Source organism: Amphiura filiformis, chromosome 5 (genome assembly GCF_039555335.1).
Source record: "Amphiura filiformis chromosome 5, Afil_fr2py, whole genome shotgun sequence".
NCBI classification, from domain to species: Eukaryota; Metazoa; Echinodermata; class Ophiuroidea; order Amphilepidida; family Amphiuridae; genus Amphiura; species Amphiura filiformis.
In genome coordinates, this window is record NC_092632.1 from 5,278,530 (window position 1) to 5,304,015 (window position 25,486).

The window sequence follows — 25,486 nt, forward strand, 5'->3', positions numbered from 1 at the left end:
CAGCTCCAGACGGACACACATACTCACACAGGTATACTTGTGTCAGTATGACTTGTGTGACTTTTCTTTTGTGTCTTTTTGACCCGACGGACATCTTGTGTGTCTTTTTTTCCATCTTGTGTGTCCTTTTTGTTGTAGTCACTGTTTGTTGCTTGTGTGCCTTTTTCAATACCTTTAAAAATGACATCTACACCCCCTCTATACCCCCCTGCAAGATCTTACTTCTGTGCCTAGACACACAAGAAAAAAATCGACACACAAGCATGTTTTGTACTCAAAAAAAGACATACAAGTATAGCCTCGTGAGAACACACACACACAGACCCCCCTGCCTCAGACAGACAGAAATAGTGATTACTAAGTCCCATCCTATGTTCAGGAGAGACAAAAAAAAACTAGTACAAGGAGACCAGAAAACTACAATTACATACATCAAGGGTTCAACTCACAGCAATTTATTTACTTTTCACAGTAATGTGATAAAATGTCATGTCGTGCTGCAAAATCATATTACACTTATATGCTATATATCTTGTTTTTGATTAAGGTATTGCTCCAAGAAAGGTTTTTTAAAAGATCTATCCATAGTAAAAATGTGTATTTTAGTTACAATACTTGATATACAAATTAATCAATACAAGTATGGTATTGCCATTTGTGACACATTTTTAAAAAACTCATTAAATTTACCTTTGCTACACAATCATTTTTCCAAATTTGAAAATTGAACTGTTTAACCACAGAAGGAATAAATATATTAATGGTATATATTGATGACAAATGCCTATAATTCAATATAATAGGAATATGTAAATTGTATACCCTATGGCAAATACCATCATACCATATTATATTGTTAAATCCTCAACTGATTATTCAAGTTCTGCAGCTGTCAAGGCTGGAATAGAGACAGCATTACTATTTTGCTAACAAATTTTTTTTCATTGTCAAAACTATAACATCAAATATTTCATACTTTTGTGTACTCCAGTCCATTTGAATGAAGTGATTACTATTACATCCATCTTACAAATATTCACTGATTTATCTCTGATGAGTAAATATGGCACAGCAAAACACACCATGACATAGGATAAAAGTAAAATCATAACTATCAATGTCCTACAATGATTTGGGTTCCACTATTACACTCGAAAATCTGTGGTGTTCTATTTAATATGAAAGAAAGAAAATTGCACATCTAATTGGTTTTTTTTAAACAAAAGTATCATGTCACAGAATTTATTGATACTTTTGGAGTTAAAGAATCGGATAGCAACGCTTGCACAGTATTTTTTGTGGGACCTGAAAGCACATCAGACACACCACATTGCATTCTAAATACAAGGAATGTCCTGATGATATCAAATAATTTTGATTTTTTTTTAAATTTGCGATATAATATGGTATTTTATGGTAAATTATTAAACTTCATTAATCAAAATTATTTGATATCATCAGGACATTCCTCGTATTCAGAATGCAATTTGATGTGTCCGATGTGCTCTCATGTCCCACAGAAAAAACTGTGCAAATGTTGCTATCCAATCCCTTAAATCAAATAAAAATTGACCACAGTTCACAGAGTTGTCCAAATTATGACCATGCTTTCTTTAATAGTAAATGAATACAGAGGTATCTGATTTTGCAACTTACATCAATTACAATATGATTTGTGAGTCAAACTGGCCCAGAACCAATTTGAAAACAATTAAATAATTTCAGGATTTGTAATTTTGATGACAAACCACTTGTTATGGTGATCATGTCACATGTTATACTTATTGACAATATGTTTTTGATACCGTGTAATATTACAATTGCTGACAACAGACAGTGTGAATCGGAGCGGGTCACATACCAGGTTGAAATATGAAGTATCAAAAAAGCACTGCCAATAACAAACATATCATTGCTTTGTGTACTTTTCTTCATTAACATTTCAACTCAATGTGCACAATACTAACATAGAAAATTGAAACAGTGGTAGGTCCATACTGACAACACAGGCTGCTAGGCATTTTAGAAGTACAAGTCATACATTGCATCCTGCCATAATAAATCATTAGGCAGTGTTTTGTGTGAGAAAAATGCCCAGATGTTTGTGTATGTCAAAAAAAGCTATTGGACAGGTCAACAGGAGTGATGGTCATTATTATGTAGTCTAGGATTTTGGTCTCTAGTAAGGGAAAAATCAACAAATCAATCTTTATAAATAATAATAAAACATGTTTAAACAATCTTTTGAAACAATAACAAAAATGCCATTAATAGTTTTCCATAACAATTAATTTAGTCATAAATATTCAGTGCAGGATGGCGAGTAATGAATAGCATATAAATTACCCCATTGGAAACAGAGCCCCAGGGTATGTCATTTTCTTTTCAGAAATATTTCTTTTGTATGTTTAAAAGCAGCATACCATTCCTCTTATATCATCCTGCTAGTATATATGCACTGGCGCTTAAACAGAATCGAACTTAAAAAGAACAGCAAATAAAAGATAGGGATTTTTATTGCTGCTGAAACAGATTAAACACACACAAGGATAGTCAACAATATGAGACATTATTATGTGACTATTCACCACACAGGGGGATGTAATGTCGCCTGAACTATTTCAAAGATGTGGTCCATTGAATTTTGGAGAGAATTGCCTATCCAATATCTCCATAATGTGAGAATGTTGACTTTCCAGCCATTTGTGATGGATGGTCACATATTCACTAATCTAAGATAAGAAAGTAGTTGATTTGGTGCAGTAATGACACCATCAATAATCTTTTAGGATTTTGAAATTTGTCTCATATATTGTACTAATCCTAAGAATAAGATCACTCCGTATACCCCACTATCATATATAGGAATAGATGAATGTAAATTAGTTTGTACAGTCTTGTCTGTTTGTTTGGTTATCAAGTTTGTTCCCAAGGGAAAATTGTTGGGTGTTTGAGTAAAAACAATTATAGACAGCCTTGCCAACGGCCACTTGTACAAAGCATCAAAATTAAGTTTCTACAATGTGTACCTATATAGGCTCTCAGCTGCTTACAATATTTATGTTGCAGAAATTGAGATATCATCAACATGTAGTGCAAGACGGTGACAATATCTCAAATAATGTATTTATATTAAGACATCTAGTTACATACTGATATATTACACCAACCATGCACCCTCACAGCACACCTCATCAAGTTAATCAGCACTGTTTATGCAATGATCCATTGCCCCTATTCAAATCTATTCTATATCGTTGTTATTTATGATAAATATACAATACCCCAAAGATTTTATGATGAATGATACCGATCTAAATTCTAGGGGAATGCCAAGCTTACTGTCAATTTGTAGTACTCACAGGAGAACTGAGGGGATTGTGATTTGTTTGGATCTGCATATGATATTTTTGTGTGTGTATCAACCAGCATCTAAAAATATTTTGCATGAACAATGGAAATATGGAATACAATACTGATTTATACTGTACACATATCCATTATGCAAGGTACTTGTGGTGCCAAATGGAATAGTCCAAAACGTTGATTTTATGATGCACTCTCTATAGCCATTCATAGCTTGCCAGATGAAGCTTTAAACATGATTGACATATGCATGTGTGTGACTTCAGCAAATAATCGATGACTAACTTTGCCTGAGATTTTCATATCCAAATCACTAATAGATGCTTGCCTATTGAATAATTAACTTGCTGGTGATCACGTGAGCGTATTGACTGGGTTTAGAAGCAAAGTATTTTTAATTGCTTTATAAAAACACAAACAATATTTGTTGAACACAAACTAATCCAAGTGATTACTAGGACGACTTATCCACGGCTATTTACAGCAAATACATGCACTTTTATTTAAAAGTGAGAAGAGCAAATGCACGCTCAGTGCATTGCACTCTTGATAGTATTTAGCATTAGCATGTTGGGAATATTAAATGGCCTTGTTCTTTTAAAGCTTCAAAAACACCAAGGAGCTGAACATGTCCATATTTCCCTAGGACTAATGACATTTTGATACAAGTGAACAGTTAGTTGGCACTCTCCCATCCCTCCTTATAAATATATAATCTACTCCCTATTTAAGTATTTATTTACCCCGCTGATTGTATGATTTTATTCATCAGCCACCAAAGACCATGCCTAAAATAGTGCATCCAATTAACTGACCAGCCATTTACAGCCTGGACTGACCACCTGCCTGACAGAGTCAAGCAGACAGGAATGCCGCTGCTATATCTCGTTCCTCTGTTAGCTCCTTGGCGGTGATGTCCAGTTTCTCACGGGCAAAGTCGCTGATTGGTAGACCATCTACAATCTGCCATTCTTTATCAGCATTGATTCTGACTGGGAAGCTGAAGATAAGATCCTCTGCTACGCCATACTTGTTACCTGTGGATACTACTCCCATAGAAACCCACTGATCCTGCAATTGAACAAATTAGAATGTCAATACAATGCAGGTGGATCCATCATATAATTCTACACAGACTGTCACCTGTTAGGACTTCATTGAGGAGTTATACAATCTATGGAATCAAAGTGAGCTCTATAATCCTTCAATGAATCACAGGATCAAGCTGTATTCCTCAATAAAGTCTTGACAATAATCCTGTGTAGGAATGCAGGAATTACCTGAAACTTACTTAATATGCAAAAACCCATTGACATCACTGGCAATCAAATTGATTTATGGTGCACACATTGTGTTAAAATCATAACCATACACATTGGGTTAAATCACAATCATACAGCAGTATTTAATAAATCCTGCCACATTATATAAAATCAACTTTCATTTTGCTATATTTTCAGCTGTAACTCAAGAAACACAAGACCTATGGAATGGCTCTCTTGACTCATTTCCTAGAAGATCAATGTATTAATATCAAGAAATAATTTGCAGTCTAGTTGATGGCTAAAATTGGAAAAATATTGCTCATGCCATCCAACTTCCTCTCCCAACAAACGCAAAATGTTTTACAGATAATGTTTAAATGTTGGGTTATATAAAGGTATAAAACATTTCAATAACATTTAGAAACATTTTTGAAAATGTGATGCAAAACATAATATTATCAAGTGCAGTGTTCGATTTTCATCTATTTTTTTGTGTAGCAAAAATTGCTACTCACTTTCAGATTTGAGTAGCAATTCCAAAATTTTGAGTAGCAGTTTGTTTTCACCATATTTTATCGATTTTTTGTATTTTCTTATCTTCTCACAGATTACTCAATCCCAGTACTCAATGCTTAAAAAAATGTTATGCAACTGCAGTGTTGCAGACCGAGTGTGGTTCAAAATTCGGCACCTAAACTTCCTAAGCTGATTATCGTGTGCCCTTTCTAAATGCAAATTTTCCTTCAGTAATCAAGAGAAGTCCTACATTTTTGAGTAGAGGAAACTCACTAATTTATTAGCTGAAGCATTAAAATAATGTGAGGAATCTATGAAATCCTAAAAATATTGTATAATTTTGGAAGATTGTCACAAAGGACACACGATATTTCCATCTCACCACTGAACTATACACCATATAAACAGTGCTACTTCTATGACGTCATAAAATTAATATGCATGTTTTTAGTTATCTGGTAATACATGGAAGTTTGTAAAACAACACGTCATGGAAAAAAAAATTTGCATACAAGGGAGGATACTGTATTTAGTTTAATGGCGTAAACATCACGATTTAGGGACTTTTGGGTCATATTTTTGTGGATTATTTTCTTGGAAATGGAATTTATGGAAACATTTTTGACTTCGACAAATGGCAACTTGCAAATGATGGTATATCAGCGTGGTTCACAATCGCAAGTAGGCATTTTTCCCCAATTTTTTGGGATCGCATTTTTGCTACTGGTCTGTGTAGTTGAGTAGCAGTTTGTAAAAAATGAATCGTATTTTGCGATGCGAATCCAGGTAAATCGAACACTGATCAAGTGCCAATAAAATATTTTGCAAAAATGTGTGCCACAAAATATTTTGCAATAACATTTTGACAATATTTTAAAAATATGTTATACAGGGTGTCCCAAAAAAAAATACCGAGCGAATTAATTTGGACGTAAAAAAGTCGAGAAATAGACATCAGAATCCAAAAATCTAAACATCAGCGTGTAGCCCATCTTATTCTGCATCTTATACGCTAATTTTGCTGGAATCGGTCGATTGATCGCGAAGAAAGGAGCGATTACATAGCGCATGCGTCAATTCACTTCATTCCAAGTTTGAAAGAAAGATCATTTAACACAATGCGCACTAGTGGTTAATTGTCAATGTGCTTCATATTTTGTTCTGTGAAATCCTTCTTTTTACACAATCTGTTTCTTGCAAAATAGTTAATTAGGATTTGTTCAAATTTAAAAACCTGCACGATTTTGAAAATGAAAGCTTGCATGTAAGCTAAATGCTCGGTACTTATAATATATTTTTTCGCTAATGTTGATCACTGTTGATATAAATCAGGGTTCATAGTGTCAAGACCACAGTGAAATCAATGACTTTTAATGACTTTCAAATACACTTTTCAATGACTTTTTATTAAATCTCATACCTCGGATGTGTTGAACAGTATTGTTTGTACATCTTAATATAAGTACCAGTTATGTTTGTACCTCTTAATATAAGTACCAGTTTTAAATATACATTGATACTACAGCCTGCAGGTTCAGCTGCTGAATTCGGAAGGGTTACTCAACTAATCTACTGTTCTAATTTATCTAACGGGAAAGTATAAATACATAATAATCTGATCATAAATTAAATAAAATAATTATTAAAATACATCGTATTTTTTTTTATTTTTTCCTTCATACAAATATATTTCAAAGACTTTTAATGACTTTTTTTTACTTTTCTACAAAATTTAATGACTTTAATGACCTTGCTTCAAATTCACTGACTTTTAAGGAATTTAATGACCGCTACGAACCCTGTAAATGTTGCATAAATAATTAATAATTATTGCATAAAGAATTCCAGCTGGCATAAAAAATAAAACAAATTAATGTTTTTGGAATATTTCCAAGAAATTGTAATGCAAAGTTTAAATCTTTTAAAACTTCAACATTAATGTTGCATGGTATCAAAAAATCACACGTAAAGCTGTAAGCACTTGATCATTGTTATTCTTGGCTCAAAATGTTCTTTGGAAAGTTAAAATATAACATATTTGCACAACATAAAGAATTAAAGTTGGAAAGCTCCAAATTGCATAAATCAAAGTTTTCTCGGACAAACTGCTATTCATCTTCAGTGAAAGCATGAATGACATAACACCGTTAGGCTAAATTTAATGAGATACACAAACTTTAGGAAGCGGTGAGCGAGTATGAAAAATACTTATTTTTATCAAACTTGGAATGAACTGCATTGATGCACGCATTATGTAATCGTTCATTTCTTCGCAACCAGTCAACCGAATCAAATAAAATTTTCGTATGTGATGCACAACAATATAAGCTATACGCTACATTTTAAATTTGTTGGTTTTGATGTCTATTACTCGACTTACGTTCAATTTTATTCGCTCAGTAATTTTTTCTGGGACACCCTGTATAGTGTTTTTTTCATATAAAACGTTGTAAAAATGTTTTCCTGACCTTTATATAACCAAACATTTAAAAGTTATTAAAAAGAAAACCAAACACATTTATAACATGTTTATAATGTTTTAAAAAGATTTTTGCATTTGCTGGATTAAAGGGCTTAAGTGATCCACAGCCTCATCCCCACTTTTCTCAAAAAAAGTTGAGATTTTTATATCACTGAAACCTCTGGCTACATAATGTTTATGTACAAAATATTTCTTGCAGATTAATTAGTTTTGCAAAGATATTGTGAAATTTGAATTTCGTTCTGGTGCACCAGAGCGAAATTACAACCTTATAGTCTATGGAGCAGTGTAATACACATAATCATGCATAACTCGCAAAGCAAAAATCGGAATCAACTGAAATTTTGGGAATAGGCTTTTTTCGTGGATATGTACTGAAAAATGTCATAAAAAGAGGATGCTAGGATCACGAAATACTCCTTTAATCGCATGTTTAAATTTGATGGTATCTTATTTTTCAGGACATATCCACGAAAAAAGCCTATTCCCAAAATTTCAGTTGATTCCGATTTTATGCTTACAGTTACGCATGATTATGTGTATTACACTGCTCCATAGACAATGCGTTGTAATTTCGTTTTGGTATACCAGAACAAAATTTAAATTTCACAATATCTTTGCTATAAAACGAATTAATCTGCAAGAAATATTTTGTACATAAACATTATGTAGCCAGAGGTTTCCAGTGATATAAAAACCTCAACTTTTTGTGGGGGATGAGGCTGTGGATCACGAAATACCCTTTTAATCAAGCTAATATTCTTACCCCTTTGGTTCCGCACCACCAGTCCCGCATGTGATCACAAATAGCTTTAGCTGCTGACATGGCGCTAGAAAGCTTACGGGCTTTAATTACTGCACCTCCCCGAGTTTGCACAGTCTGCAGAGATAATGAAATATGTTTATGTTAGTTTGTAGTTTTCGTCTTTATAACATGTGTAAGTTAATGTCAATAACAATAAGAGGATGATGATAACAACAACATCAACAACGATAATGAAGACATTTGATCAATATCAAACAGTGGCGTAGCCAGTGGGGGGGGGGCGGCAGTCTGGTGCCCCCCACCATCATTGTCGCTAAAAAACTTCAAATCTTAGATATGACTCTTCCTTTTATAATTTTGCCCTATATACCCCTCCCCCACCCCACTTTTTAGATTTTTGAGGACCGCACTGGCCCAAAAAAATTGGGGTCAAGTCAACAATTCAACTTCCATCAGCAAATTTTTTTTCTTCTGTACATTTACAAGTTGTGCCCCCCCCCCGGTTCCAAAAACCTGACTTAGCCACTAGTATCAAAGAAATATATAATGTAAAATGGTGCCAATGCAAAAAACACTGGAGAATCTTAGTTTTTCAATTTCCAATTTGATATGGCATAAATATTATTCTCAGAAATAGAAAGTTGTGCTACTTACTTTGATGAACTCTCCTTTAAGATAATCATCATCTTTAACAGCCTCATAGACAGGGGTGCCATTCACCTTAGCATGAGCTACATCAGGGAATTGTGTGGTTGAGTGATTACCCCAAATGATTGCATTGGTGACTGCATCACAGGTAGTGCCTAAACGCATTGCAATCTGTAGAAAGAACAATAAAACCAATGCATAATGCATGATGTAAAGCTGACACACACACCCAACCCACAACCATACTAGCCTACATGTACTTAGATTAGGCCCTTTTTAGTATTTCCTATAGAGGGCATTCAATATTTCACTCATGACAGAGTCATCCTCATTTAAATAAAATCAATTATAAAACAGGTGATAGGATGAATGGATGTGCAATCGAACTAGAGACCTGTCACCTTAGAACTGTCCCCAACATGGCTGCCATTTCAATTGTTATACCATTACAGTTGGTCTACTCTATTCTAAGGGTCCCAGCTCTCCTCTGTGACTATGCAACCAGAGTGCCTATGACTTTGGATTTGAGCTTTCGACCTCACCATATTGCTACACAGGTATTCAGCCAAGAATATTGCAGAATGCGTAATTAGCTGAATCGTTATGGGTATTCAAATTCTAGCTAATAGTAACCGATAATATCTGCCCATATAGGAATATGCTACAACAGCAATTATGTGCATTCTTCTCATCTACTCTGATACAAGATAGTTGAGTGACCCCTGCATGGGCCTGACAGTACAGCAGGCATGGTGGCATTACATGTACAAGAAGAGTACAGTGCATTAGCATTAATAAAATAACATCATGGTTATTTCAAGTGGACACATTTTGGGAAAATGGTTCTCGGGAAGTTGCAGTTGATTGGGCAGGGTTTGTGAAAAGCAGAAATAATGGTTTTAAATGGGTCTATCACCACACCAACAGATAAGTGTGCCACCACATCAAATTTGAACCTGGTGTGCTAACTGTGGGTTATTCCCAATATCAATTGCCATACCATATACATACACTTGATTTTCTGTTCAGAGGGGAGTGGTCCAATTTTGTCATATTCTGTTTTCCATCTTATATTGAGATCTACCATTAAACCAATGTTTCCAAATTTCGAGTTTTCTTGCTCCAGAGGTTTTGATATGCGAAGCAAAAATTTGAATAACAATGCCCCATATAGGACAGTCCATACTTCCTATGGTGGTTGGCACAATTACGACCAATTAATTTAGCAATATCAAAATGGTGACTGTCCTACCAGAATCTGACTGCGATAATGCATCAGAAATTGGTGCCTTTATAGTTGCTGATTTTACAATTACAATGGACATATGTGATGCGATCAAGCAAAATCAGTCGGAACTCGGAAAAATTAAATTTTCAGTTTCTTATATGATAGTAAAAGGCATTTACAAAGTTACATTTTGCAGAAAACTCTATTGAAATTGAGCAACCCGTTCCAAAGATATGAGCAATTGAAGAGTTTCCCAAACAAAAGGAAACAAAGGGAAATATTTCCTTTCTTTGGCTATATCTCAAAATCAATATTTCCGAGTTCCGACTGATTTTGCTTGATCGCATCACATATTATCTGATAAGAGCTTTGTATTGGAGAGGTTATGGACAGCTTAGGCTTTCTTAGGCTGTCCAAATTGTCCATAAATGACTAAGCGTTTGAATTGATTGCTTACCTGTGCCTGCGCCCTGTTTTGATCCAATCTAGTCAAGCAGGAGAAGTTGGATGTTGGGATAGATGGAGCATTCTTCATCATCGTATAGCAGTTGGTATTAGCTGGGTTGCCTACTACAAGAACCTGAATGTGATAAAAGCAGTTAGAATCATGAAACTTGCTACACTTTGAAACAAATTCACAGGGCCACCCACTCGCCGCATGTCATTCATATAACCTCCACATATCACACCACCAGTGCATCCCAATCAAATTGCTTGTTAGATGATATACGCACACAGGCGCGGAGATTATTGATATCCATCAATTACTTTTGAATGTGACGCAGTGAGGGATTACAAGGTGCAATGACTTCCATGTGGGCACATCCTTTGCGCAGGAATATTTCACACGCGCAAAACTACCATATTTGTACATGGCGTGATTTCATGTGCCAGTATTTACTAATTTGACCTCAGCTGACCCCTGGATGACCCCGAAATGACCTTCCAAAAATTTGGCTCTAAATGTTGACTGTACCCACCAAGTTTCATGCCCATACGGCAGTTTTTAGTAATTTGACCTCAGATGACCCCTGGGTGACCCCAGATGACTCCAAAATGACCATCCAAAAATTTAACTCTAAATGTTGACTGTACCCACCAAGTTTCATGCCCATACGACAGTTTGAAGTTATTTGACCTCGGATGACCCCTGGGTTACCCCGGATGACCCCAAAATGACCTTAAAAAATTAAGCTCTAAATGTTTACTCTACCCACCAAGTTTCATGCCCATATGACAGTTTTAAGTTATTTGACCTCAGATGACCAATTAGTCTATTAGGGCTGCAGGTTATAACTGCTATTGTGTCTCTCCACCCAGTTGTATAAATGGGTACTGTCATAGTGCTGGGGAAGGTAAATCAGACTCATTGTTTGGGAGGAGTGGTGACCCCCCCCCCACAAGTTTCAGGGAATCTTGTCCCAAAAGGAAAGAGATGGGCACCTAGGCCTGTAGGCATAGCTCCGGCTTGACTTCATCTACCTTACCTACTCCCAATTCCAGAAAACAGCACTAATTTTTGGGATTAAGCAAATATCGGTTTTCCCAAATTGGTCAAAAATTAAAATTTTACTTTAATTGTTAGCTACTTCCAACTGAAGGATTAGGATTGGGCTGTTTAATATGGTAAAACAGGATAATATTTTTTAATCATGCAAAAATTGGTGCTGTGCTTTTTTTGGAATCAAGAATAGTCCCGTATTAGTAATACAATTGAAATATTTCTTTTATAGTTGACTAACATAATATTGTTTTTGAAATTGAATAAAGCAAAAGAATTTCCAAGCAATCTACATGACGGCAAACTGTGTGAGTGAATTAGTATTATCAGTGTAGGTCTCTGTAACACTTACATTAAGGCAGATTAATAGCTGTCAATGAATACAATCAGCAACTTGAATATTTGTATTATTATGCTGAAAATATGTAATTATAATGTAATTTAATATGCAGTTGAAGTTTAAATTGAGTTAGCTTTCATGCACTATTCAAGTGGGCTGCATGGAAGCAGTGACATAGCCAGGACTTAAGTGTTCGGGGAAAAGCTATTTTTTTATATTCTTTGCCATCCCCATTTTATCCCTGAAAAATTTCTGTGGGGTAATTTACCCCCCTCCCCCGCCTACACCATTGCACAGAAGCTCCCAGACCATTTTTTTTTTGCGTTATCTATGCAACTATTGTATTGAGAAAGTGCAAATCTTTTGGCAGGCCTAGAACAAATCTACTGATGCACCTATCTAGAAACAGTAACAAAACATATTGCTGAAGAGCACCCAGTTGATGTTATCTACCTAGACAAGTGCTAGGATGAATACTAGCATGGCTAGCTGACAGAAAGAGGATAGTAGTACAGGTAGCAAGTTACGAAACAAGTGATGTATCAAGCTCAGTCATCCAGGGATCTGTCTTAGACGTACTCTGCTTCCTCATATTTATGAACGACCTGGATATAAACATCCTCTCAGAGATACTTAAGTTTGTGGATGACACCAAGATGACAAGCAAGGTTCAAGCTCTGTGAAGAGATATATAAACTACAAGAAGACCTAGACAAGCTCATGATTAGTGGAAAATGAGCTTATGCACATAGGACACAACAACCTGCACCACCAATACCAAATGAAGAACAAAGCGCTAGCTAATACAACAAGAGCAGAAAGCTTCGAAGGTGTTTGGACAGAGAATACTCTCAAAGTAGGAAAACAAGTAGAGGGAACAACCAAGAAGGCCAACAGAACACTAAGGATGGTTAAAAGAACATTCAAGTACAAGAGTAAAAGGATCAGTCTGCAACTATACAAGTCTCTCATCAGACCATACTTAGACTACAGCATCCAACCCTGGCAACCAAATCAACAGAAAGACAATCATACCATACAAGATTACAGGAACTGAATTTGATGACACTGGAAGATAAGAGGTGAGCAGACTGTATACAAATATACAGAATTTACCAAATAAACCCAACAGACATGTTTAAGTTTAATAGCAGAATATCAAGCTACAAGAAGTTATCCAATGAAACTTTAAAAGCAGCAAATGAGAATATATACAAGGTGCTACTTCTTCAGCCAAAGAGTTGTATTGACAGACTGGTATAGACTACCAAATTCTGCAGTGTAGCTCCAACTATCAATGACAACCTTTTTGGGTTACTGGACAATAAGCCCATTCACCCAAGCTACATTAACACACTCCACTCCCCTATCAAGGATCTTGTAACTAAGTAAGAAGAGGAAGGAATGGTGTGGCACTTCATGTAAGTTCATATTACATTTCAACATTTAGTTTTTGTTTGTTTCCTGTTGTATGTTTTTGCCATACATTTTTTTATTTGCCCAAAGAAAATCAGCCAGTGCTTCTGGACATTCTGCTTAAAGCCACCTATATGTAACAATATCACAGAAATTCAGATTACATCTAGTTAACGGCAATCATCACAGTACATAAACTGACTAAGAAAAGGCATTTGATTGGATAAATTAAGACAGTTTGTGGGATATAATGAGGCAATATGGGATACCATGCAAACTCATAAACATCAAGCTGATGCACAGCAAAACTGTTTGTGCAACTGATAGCAAGGTTACAGAATGTTTGCTAGTAAAGACAGGAGTGAAACAGGGATGTGTTATGTCCAGATTTCAATTTCTTCTTGTGATTGACTGGGTGATGAGAAAGACACACCAAAGATAACAACACTGGGATCTTGAGGACTTAGATTTTGCAGATGACTTCGCCCTCTTGCCCCCCAGCCATTCACAAATTCAAAGCAAAACAGACAGTATCAATGACAATACTTAGATCCTGCCAAGGCTGCCATGAACAATAAGAAGAAAGATGAAGTAGAAGTTGCAGATGAATTCACTTATAGTCATGAGCAAAGGAGGGGTAGTGGGAGAGACATGAATAACAGGCTGAATAATATCCTTACACTTGATAGCAAAAAAAGGATGGCATCTGTTTACAATTTGAGAGCGTCCACAGGGTAAAAAGGGTTCTGATTGGCTAATCAATCGTCTGACAATCATAACAGACCGGTAATCTGATTGGCCGAGAACGCGTCAAAGAAGCGATCAGTGAAGAGAGGCACTCATCAAAGCCTGTCGTATGTTGCTCATAATAGGGCGCGTACGCCAATTAGAGCAAGAGAGTGCCGTACTTCTCTAGAAGCTTGTGTAGTAAGACCAATCAGAACTCCTTTATGGTTGTGATAAAAACCTGACAGTACTCCCTATGGGTGTGATACATGGAATATCAAAATGTTTACACATCTTTTTTGCCAAACATCATTAGTGCTGATCAATTCAATAACCTTATCCAAAACCATAAGAATAAGTTGGTCACATCCTGATAATGCAAAGTGATCATCATTGTATGACTGCCATGACATGGCAACCAGATGGAAAATGGAAGGTCAGACACTCGGACAGTCTATAACAGAGAAGAACAGAAAGAAAGAAAGAAAGGAAACAGAATGGATGGCACACTTCAAAGTGTGAGGCAGGTAGGCGTGGGGTATCATTCAAAGTTAATTATTACATTTCACAACAAACTGAGGACATAGTCACAGCAAAGGTTTGCTTTTGCACACAGAATGGATAAAACAAAGTAACACACACATACATATCATCCAATGTGCACTGGGAATCATTTTCATTTAGGGAGCATAACAAAAGGTCAACTGGAATGTGAATAATTATGTGAGCACTGCAAACTGCATTGGGAGAAGAAATAGCTAGAGCCAGACATTCCACACAGCAGTGTGTAAAACTATATAAAGGTGATTTCACTATGCAGATATTTCTAGCTGGTCATGTAGGTCCGTGAAGCATTTCATGCAGTATTTTTTCACACTTATTTGCAGGAATCTAGTCACATCAATCCTTACCTTGCATGTTTTCTTGGCATAGGAGTCAAGAGCTTTACCCTGGGCTTCAAATATTTTGACGTTAGCCTTGAGCAAATCTTTTCTCTCCATGCCCTCCCTACGTGGCATAGCACCCACCATGATACATGCTTCAGTACCAGTAAATGCTTCCTTCACATCAGAAGTTGCTATACATTCTGTGGGAATTGAACAGTTAGATGTTGATTAACATACACAGGAATATTTTTATTATTTACCTTACACATTTTCTTGGTATTTACCTTGCATGTTTTTTTGGCATATTCATTAAGAGCTTTGCCCTGGGTTTCAAATATTTTGACGTTAGCCTTGAGCAAGTCTTTCCTCTCCATGCCCTCCCTACGTGGCATAGCACCAACCATGATACATGCATCAACATCAGTAAATGCTTCCTTCACATCAGCAGTTGCTATACAACCTGTGGGAATTGAACATCGAACAGTTACATTTTGATTAACAAACAAAGAAATATAATTTGGCCATATCCTTAAAACAAGACAGCCCTAACTTAAGGACTAACCCCAACATTGATGGAGGACCTGCAATTTTGCTCAAATTGCATGCACCCAAATCTCTCATATCACTGGGATATCAGATGATGATGAGGGAATACGCAATTTTCTTTCCCTTTTTTCAATGGATTTCAATTAACTTAAATGTGCAAAATCATGTCCAAGGGCCAAAATATTTGGTCAACAAGGCATTGATATTAAACTAAATGTAATGGCACAATATCTTCATGATTTTCATTTATTAATTTCCTTAAAACTACAAATGGAGACAGTCCATGTCCATATCTTTCCAACACCCATGTCAAGGTATACTCTGGCTGCTCTATATTTTGCCTGATCAATAGTTGTGTAAATGCCCAACCACAAATCCCAGACACTGACCAAGTAACAGTCTCAGTGATATTCAAAGTAATAGTTAGCTGTGATTAATTCAATTTATTGGCTATAAATGTGATAGAGGTTACTCAAGCTGTGAGTCTGATCTTAAAGGGCAATTATAAATTATAGTTGTTGGTAAGAGATAAACACCAAATGTTAGACCTGTCACTCAAAGTTGAAACTTGCTATGATTGGCTGTCTTGCTTTCATGGGTAACTATACGTGGGACATCCTTAGAGAGAGTGCAAAAACTTGCCAAGCCTTCCAGGATGACTTCAGCTGCATAATTTCCAGTTAATCTCTGCCAGCGACTATATTACAGTTTCTGGCAGAGAAGAATGGCAGTTGTTTACATTGAACGTGCACAGCATAAACATGGAAGTGGGGTTCTGATTGGCCGATTCAATCATCTGACAATCATAACAGACCGATAATCAGATTGGCCAATTATGAGTCAAAACATTGGTCAGCGCAGATTGGCGTTCTTGAAGGGAACACAAAGCTCTGCATATCATGTCGCTCCTTAACAGGACGCTCACGTCAATTTGAGCAAGGCACTGCCGTTCTTCTCTGATACTGAGTGTAGTGAATAATTAGTAGTTTTTCTTTAGTTACATTTTGAATGGGAGTATAAATGGTGAATCTGTTGCATGTAAAGGCTCTGCACATGCCTACAGCTTCTTGTCATCATGAGTAAACCCATACGCCCATATGCACAAAACAAGTTAGACCAGGTCGAACTATAAACCCAGTCTAAACAACGAGGTACAACAAATAGTACCAACTTCGCTATGCTTGATTGTCACTTACAGAGAGCAAAATACTGTACCACTGGATTATTTTGCTATGCGCCATGCAAATATTCCGGAGGTGCACTATTTTGAACCTCATGAGTGACAAACAAACAAAGTAACTGAAGTCGGTACTATTTTCTGTTCTACAAGTCTTAAGTTAGGGTTACCTTTCAGCAATGGAAGAGAGCAATCTTGAAGCTCCATGACTACTCCTTCCACCACTCCCAGCATTGGTGGGATGTCCAGCATTACCAGGCTAATTGGCTGCAAAAGCAAAATAATGTGTATGTATTAGTCAGAAAACAAAAAATGTAAGTCTCATTTGACTAGGCATAAAGGAGAATTTTTTGTTTGCTATTCATATGTTTATTGAAATTTTACAATGATCAATTGCTTGTTTGCACATGTATTTTGATGTAAATTATTGGGGTTTTTTTCTTTATCAAATTTTGAATTGATGTTGGCAACATATATATATATAATTAGCATTTCATATTGGACAACCTTACATGTAAATGAATGGTCTTTGCTTAGGCCAAAAAAAAGGTTTGTCTCAAAGTTCACGAGTGGTTTGAAAACAAATGCGAAATGTGATTTTTTTTTTATTCCCGACTTTTTTTTATGGTATTTTGAGAAAAAGTCTGATTTTCGCTAATTTTTCCGGAAAAACTAAAAAAAAAAAAAAAAAATTTGAAATAAAAAAATGTCTGCATTTCTTTTTTGTCAAATTTCGTGATTTTACAAATGCGCGCGCGAGCTTTCCGACAAACCTTATAGGGGCCTTATAGGGGCTGCAGTTTCAAAATAGTCCATCTGCAAGACATGTTGGTAGGTGGGCAGGTTACTAGCTTCTCCCTCTAGTTCTACTATAAAATTCATCAGAAGATGACTAAAAAATATTTAAAAAAAGTTTGAGTTTGGAGCCAATTGTAATGTTTACTTACCTGATCTTTACCAAACACATCTCCTTTGGCGATGGAATAGAGTAGAGAGTAGGCAATCTGCCCAGCAGCACCAGTTACAAGAACTCTCAGAGCCTGAAAAAGTCATATTTAAAATATATGTATGAAATCTGAAAAAATTTTCAAGGCAAGACCGGATCGACATATGCTTTTGCATAGGGGGTAAATCCAGGTGCAGTTTTCAGCCCTCGTATGATACTTAACACGGCTGTGTACTGCTACGTTGTTTCTTTCGAGAAATTAAGCTTTTTTGATATTGACTATGTACTTTGCATTTTTAACAGGACTTTTAACGGGGAATTTGTCACTAACACACACTGTCAATCATACTTGTTTATCAATCCAATTTAACCACAAGCACAAATCCTGGAAGTACAAGACACGCTCATGCACCTAGTGAGAGTTTAACATTCGCGCCAACACAAAGGGCCGCATAGTTGTGTACGATGTAGTTGGTAATAGCATGTGCGGTTAATCACAAGCCCGATCCATTTAAATTTGCATTACATCATGGCCAATTTTAGTGGGCCAGAAATCTGACAATCTCATCCATAGACAACCATGTTAAGCATGTTAACCGCAATCCAAAGTAAGTAGTCCACTTGGGAAGCTAACAAACAGAGGGTGTGTGGTGACTGAAAAGATCTGATATGAAAATCTATCAATTGTGCACAAATTAATCAAATCAGAGTTTTAAGCTTTAAAATGCAATAGCCCGAGTATGCACAATGGGCAAGTGGACTACGGAGAAGTCTAAGGCCAATATGTGACCATCCACCACGAAATGGTAGTAAAGTCGGCTCTACATCATTTTCTGTTTATTGCAGATTTTGAAAGAATGCAATGTCAGCTTTAAAATGACACCTCAATCAGCTTTATCGGACATCTGGAAGTGAAGTTATGGTTCAAATTCACCCGGAATATGTTGTGATGTAATTAAAACAATAAATGTTGCCATTTTCTTAAGCCAAACATTAATTTTGGAACTTTTGGTTTGTTTTGGTTTCTTGCGAACTGCAAGTTAATGCTCTGAAAACATTCAAATAATGGAATTGTGCAAAACTTTAACTTTTGAGCATGAACATAACTAGGCAGTTTGGAAAACTTCCTTGATTTGCATGCTTAACAACAAACTATAAAAGTAATGCCAAAACACATGCAAAACTCTGAATTCTCAACTAGCTTGAAACATGCTAAATATAACTTGTGGTCATAAATCAATTGTCTTCTTTCTTCACATACTAGTTCACAAAGTCCTTGTATCATGTAGGTGGTTTAATGTCTCTTCTGGTTCTGGTTGATTTTCTTGGTGATGCTGGTTTCTCTGGTAACTTGATTGGAGTTGGTGCTGTTTCGTCGATACCTTTGCTCTTCTTCGTTTTCTATGAGGTAGGATCTTGGCAACTTTTGCTATGCATTTTGCTAAACTCCATTCACTGTGGTGCTTGTTTGGTTGCATTCTGACTTGTTTTACCTATTTCTAGTTCGGGTAACAGTTGCTTTCCTTTGTCATACTGGACTTTCGCTACAAGTTGCTTTCTGAGTCTGATCTCTGTCGGAACTCCTTTTATAACCTGTGGGTAGAGTAATCCTTGTGGTGTTGGAAGTAAGGTATAGTTTGTCCTTCGCGACATGAGCTTTTGCACTGGGCTGCTAAAAGCCTGCTATGCGTTTCTCCGGCACTGGGTGTGTTGCGCCAGTTCAACATTGCAAGGTATAGATCTTGTCCTTTTGCTTGTGTCTTCTTTATCTTCTTCGCAATCTTCACTGCAGATTCTACTTTCCCATTTGCTCTGCTGTGATAGGGTGACGATGTAATATGTTCGAGACACCAATCACAAGCCAGATCCATTTAAATTTGCATTACATCATGGCCAATTTTAGTGGGCCAGAAATCTGACAATCTCATCCATAGACAACCATGTTAAGCATGTTAGCCGCAATCCAAAGTAAGTAGTCCACTTCGGAAGCTAACAAACAGAGGGAGTGTGGTGACTGAAAAGATCTGATATGAAAATCCATCAGGATCATGTCAGAAATTAATATTTTGTTCTGGGTCTGATTATTCGGACTAGATGAAAGTTATTTCGATGAGTCAACTGTACATTGTACCTTTCCAGCAAGGTTAAGACAGTCTAAAATTTTGCTGAAGTGTATGAATTTTAGCAACATTTTTGATGTGATCGCCTGTCGTGATCGGCTGTGACGTCATGTGTGTTTACTTCTGAACTTCCATTCCTCATGTTGCTTAAACACAGTGTAGGTATGACAGGGAAACCTCAGTTGACACATTTGCTAGTCGGCCAAAATGGCCTAAACCGGCAATACAAATTTACATTGAAATTTAAAAGAACCGCTTGCTCAAGGAAACATTCATAAATATGTTGTCTATACTTCACTTGACCCAAATATATGATTTTTTTTTTGGTGATGAGAGACTCGCACATGGAATTTCTGAGGGATTTTGATAGCAGTAACATTAAAAAAAGCTGCTATCGTCATGAGACTAAGATCTAGAAACACCCCAAGAGCTGTTTTGGGGAATTTTGCTAGCAGAATCTTTTTGATGAAAGTCAATCTTTGACTAGATGTAACTTTGCTACGGAAAGTGCTATGACAAAAAGGTTTTCAGTGTTGGCTTTCTTTACTCAAGGGCTTTAATTTGATATGCATTGTATGATGCAGTTTGATGGCAAATTTGAATTCACCTGGCATACCTACACAGTGTACTCATGCTCCAGTAAATCCGACTCTAGATTTTGAATGCAATGGTCTCTAGCCTAGCTAGAATGTGAAGCTATCGGTGAGCAAATTCTTGGCTAGACTTCTCGAGCAACCATTGGCAACCGCTTGTGCATGTTGTGTATGATTTAGGGTTCATTCATATATTTTCATGATTAAGCGGTTGTTTATGCCCGAGGGCCGCTTGCGCCCGAGGGCATAAACAACCGCTTAGTCATGAAAATATATGAATGAACCCCGCTCATACATACCAGAACATTTTGTGATTCTTATTTCATCCAAATAGTAACAAAAAATTACAAGTAACATTATTAAAAGACGTGATTTCCCTTCATTTTCCCTACCCGGTGATCGCACATCCGGGACACCGGGCATAAACGCTGTTTATGCCCGGCTTTATCCATGCCCGATCTACTGCTGATATTTAGGGGTTCATTCATATATTTTCATGACTAAGCGGTTGTTTATGCCCGAGGGCCGCTATGCCCGAGGGCATAAAACAACCGCTTAGTCATGAAAATATATGAATGAACCCTGCTCATACATACCAGAACATTTTGTGATTCTTATTTCATCAAAATAATAACAAAAAATTACAAGTAACATTATTAAAAATCATGATTTTCCTTCATTTTCCTACCCGCGATCGCACATCCGGGACACCGGGCATAAACGCTGTTTATGCCCGGCTCTCGACCAATCACGCGCGCCGTTATATAGCGTGTATGTATGAACTGATGATATGTAACAACGTCGATGATGATCGAAATATCATTCATGATTTTGACAGATGACATCGTGAATGAGATCCTGCAGTGCACATCATGCCATGCATGCATGGTACAAATACAGAACTGGTACTGTACCTAGGGACAAGTCCAACATGGCTAAGGAGTGAACGAACTCAAGACTCGAAACATGATCCTGTACATGTGTGTATGTATAATGTACGCCTACTAACATTGATGTACGTTTCAAAATACCAAGGTTTACATAATATGTTTATATCATGGGTAAAATACATTCATACAAATCTCACTCCACTCCATAAAATTGAAATAAGTAGTAAGACTGTGTTTATTTTATTTTTTTGCACATACCATGTTTTATTTGAGGATATTTTACTTCTTTCTGCCGTTAAAACCGTTGGACGATGCTTTCCCAGCTCAACACACACTACTGAAAAGACAGGAAAAGGATAGGAAAGGTCACATATATACTGGCACGTACAGCATGCATGCAGCTGACACGCGACTTCTTCCAAGGTCAGTGCAGCTAACCGTCAAAACGAGGTGTATACCCCGATTAGAGTGTTCACCCCAAACGGGACGTACATGGGCTGTTGGGGGTTTGCTCAGGTCTGGGTTTGCTCCTGTGTGTGCCATAGGCGGCGGAACCGTGGGGGCCAGTGGCCCCTCCACTTTTTTGACCGGGGGCCTGCCCCCCACTTTTAACCCATAAAGTGCTGTGTGTAACATGTCGGGGTGAACATAAATAAAGACCAAGAAAGTGTAAAAATGATGCACTAAATGGCTTCAATTGGACCTTCATTTTGCAAAATTTTCCAACTCCCCTGTATTAGGGCATCCAACACTAAAAGCAATAATTTATACAATTATAGTAAAAGCTTATCCATGAATGGCTTCAATTTGGACCTTCATTTAACCCATTTTCGGATTTTTCAAACTAAAATTGTACATAATAATAGTGCCAGAATGGTCCACCAAATGGCTTCAATTGGGCCTTCATTTTGCAAAAGTTTTTCACTTCTGAGGGGGCTCAGACACCCCCCTAGCCGTCGTCACGCAAGCGCGATGCGATGGCCGCTTCGCGCGGACGTTATTTTGATTACTGCCCCCCCCCCCCTTTCAAAATCGTTCCGCCGCCCCTGTGTGTGCCCGGACCCCAGGACCCCCAAATTCTGGAGGCACCAAAATTAAAAACAAAACAAAAGCAAAACAAAAACAAATATAAATAAATAAATTTTAAAAAGATTAAAGAAAACTATCTGTTTCAAATTTGGGGCCCAACACTCTTTACTTAGTCTAGCTTCTTAGATATAGGCCTAAGTGCAACTTCCTATAGGGCCTATAAAGAACATTACAGATTCAAGGCCTAGGGACTTTCTAATTAGCCTAATTAATTCAAGGACTCATTGCAAAGTTAAGAAAAGTGAAAAAGAGTGTTGTAACCCTTTTTGGCACGGTCTAAAAAAATCGTTTTCTTGGCTAAAGAAAACTTTTTTCTGTTCTACCCTGTAAGGGTTCTTATTAAAGGTTCTTCAACTTAAAGTTCTACAAAGAACCATTGAACCCTATTATTGGTTTTCCACTGGGTTCTTTGACCCCCCCCCCCCCAAAAAAAAAAAGAAAAAAAAAAAAAGCTTCTTTAGCCAAGAAAATGGTAGGATCTTAACGTTGAAGAACCTTTAAGGAACATAATAAAGAAGCCTGAAGGGTTCTTTGTAGAAAAGAAGAAAAAGATTCTTTCAAGAAAATGGTTTTGTAGAACCAAAAACGCTCTGGTAACAACGTTTAATGCACAGTAATTTTGAGAGCACATCAGATCAGACATCCCGCAGACATCGAATTCCAGAGTGTTTCGTGATCCTAGCATCGTATTTTTATGACATTTTCCGAAACTCGAAGTATAAAACTCGAAACTCGAAATGTGAGACTCGAAACTCGAGACTCGAAAATTTGACTCGAGACTCGAAACTCGAAGATAAGCAACACACCTGCGCTGTTCGTCCGGCCCCTGGGGAACGGCCTACTTGTGCATGAGCACCTATTCGGGATGTATATCCTGTTTTGATATACAAACCTTTTGGACGAATTTGCTGCACTTAATAAAGTAACGTTAAATAAATATTTCTTTAAAAGGGAGTCGAGTGTTCCCCCACGGTTTTATAGATTGGAAATGGAATTCCGAATAATCAGGCATATATAGGCCTACGTGCTACGGTGGCTGATATGTGACATACATGTATTTAATTTTTTTTAGATTCATCAAAAAAATAAAATAATAATATTAACAAAGTAACGAATTTAATGTTTTATTCGCGAATTAAACTATTTTATTCAAGAATTTAATGTTTTATTCGCGAATTAAATGTTTTATTCATGAATTAAACTATTTAATTCGCGAATTAAATGTTTTATTCGCGAATTAAATGTTTTATTCGCGAATTTAACTATTTAATTCGCGAATTAAATGTTTTATTCGCGAATTAAACTATTTAATTCGCGAATTAAATGTTTTATTCGCGAATTAAATGTTTTATTCGCGAATTAAACTATTTAATTCTCGAATTAAATGTTTTATTCGCGAATAAAATGTTTTATACGCGAATTAAACTATTTAATTCGCGAATTAAATGTTTTATTCGCGAATTGAATGTTTTATTCACGAATTAAATGTTTTATTCGCGAATTAAACTATTTAATTCGCGAATTAAATGTTTTATTCGCGAATTAAATGTTTTATTCGCGAATTAAATGTTTTATTCGCGAATTAAACTATTTTATTCCCGAATTAAATGTTTTATTCGCGAATTAATGTTTTATTCGCGAATTAAATTATTTAATTCGCGAATTAAATGTTTTATTCGCGAATTAAATGTTTTATTGGCGAAATAAATGTTTTATTCGCGAATTAAATGTTTTATACGCGAATTAAACTATTTAATTCGCGAATTAAATGTTTTATTCGCGAATTGAATGTTTTATTCACGCATTAAATGTTTTATTCGCGAATTAAACTATTTAATTCGCGAATTAAATGTTTTATTCGCGAATTAAATGTTTTATTCGCGAATTAAATGTTTTATTCGCGAATTAAATGTTTTATTCGCGAATTAAACTATTTAATTCGCGAATTAAATGTTTTATTCGCGAATTAAATGTTTTATTCGCGAATTAAACTATTTTATTCGCGAATTAAATGTTTTATTCACGAATTAAATGTTTTATTCGCGAATTAAATGTTTTATTCGCGAATTAAATGTTTTATTCGCAAATTAAACTATTTTATTCCCGAATTAAATGTTTTATTCACGAATTAAACTATTTTGTTCGCGAATTAAATGTTTTATTCGCGAATTAAATGTTTTATTCGCGAATTAAATGTTTTATTCGCGAATTAAATTATTTAATTCGCGAATTAAATGTTTTATTCGCGAATAAAATGTTTTATACGCGAATTAAACTATTTAATTCGCGAATTAAATGTTTTATTCGCGAATTGAATTGTTTTATTCACGAATTAAATGTTTTATTCGCCAAATAAACTATTTATTCGCGAATTAAACTATTTAATTCGCGAATTAAATGTTTTATTCGCGAATTAAATGTTTTATTCGCGAATTAAATGTTTTATTCTCGAATTAAACTATTTTATTCCCGAATTAAATGTTTTATTCGCGAATTAAATGTTTTATTCGCGAATTAAATGTTTTATTGGCGAAATAAACATTTAATTCGCGAATAAAACATTTAATTCGCGAATAAAACATTTAATTCGCGAATAAAACATTTAATTCGCGAATAAAACATTTAATTCGCGAATAAAACATTTAATTCGCGAATAAAACATTTAATTCGCGAATTAAATAGTTTAATTCGCGAATAAAACATTTAATTCGCGAATAAAACATTTAATTCGCGAATAAAATAGTTTAATTCGCGAATAAAACATTTAATTCGCGAATAAAATAATTTAATTCGCGAATAAAACATTTAATTCGCGAATAAAATAATTTAATTCGCGAATAAAACATTTAATTCGCGAATAAAACATTTAATTCGCGAATAAAACATTTAATTCGCGAATTAAATAGTTTAATTCGCGAATAAAACATTTAATTCGCGAATAAAACATTTAATTCGCGAATAAAACATTTAATTCGCGAATTAAA

At 35.9% G+C, this 25,486-nt stretch overlaps 1 protein-coding gene across 2 annotated transcripts; it reads right to left on the bottom strand.

Annotated features, from left to right (window-relative positions):
* Positions 1-434: 434 nt before the first annotated feature.
* On the bottom strand, positions 435-21,801 carry LOC140152519 (malate dehydrogenase, cytoplasmic-like). 2 transcript variants are annotated; one of them, XM_072174869.1, is made up of 8 exons: positions 21,672-21,801; positions 17,812-17,904; positions 17,035-17,131; positions 15,166-15,341; positions 10,729-10,851; positions 9,050-9,214; positions 8,396-8,509; positions 435-4,437 (listed from the first exon to the last, which is right to left on the bottom strand). In XM_072174869.1, the coding sequence occupies exons 1-8, from the start codon at positions 21,672-21,674 to the stop codon at positions 4,222-4,224; spliced, it is 987 nt and encodes a 328-aa protein (XP_072030970.1). In that variant the 5' UTR covers positions 21,675-21,801; the 3' UTR covers positions 435-4,221. The 2 variants fall into 2 exon arrangements, with proteins under 2 accessions (XP_072030970.1, XP_072030971.1); XM_072174870.1 differs by lacking the exon at positions 15,166-15,341 and adding an exon at positions 15,426-15,601.
* Between the last annotated feature and the right edge of the window lie 3,685 nt (positions 21,802-25,486).

Coding starts and splice junctions, on each gene's coding strand:
- LOC140152519 (XM_072174869.1), bottom strand. Junction 9,215..10,728: donor AAAACAGGGCGCAGGCACAG/GTAAGCAATCAA, acceptor TTCTTTCTACAG/ATTGCAATGCGTTTAGGCAC. Junction 4,438..8,395: donor GGTGGTGCGGAACCAAAGGG/GTAAGAATATTA, acceptor GTTCAATTGCAG/GATCAGTGGGTTTCTATGGG.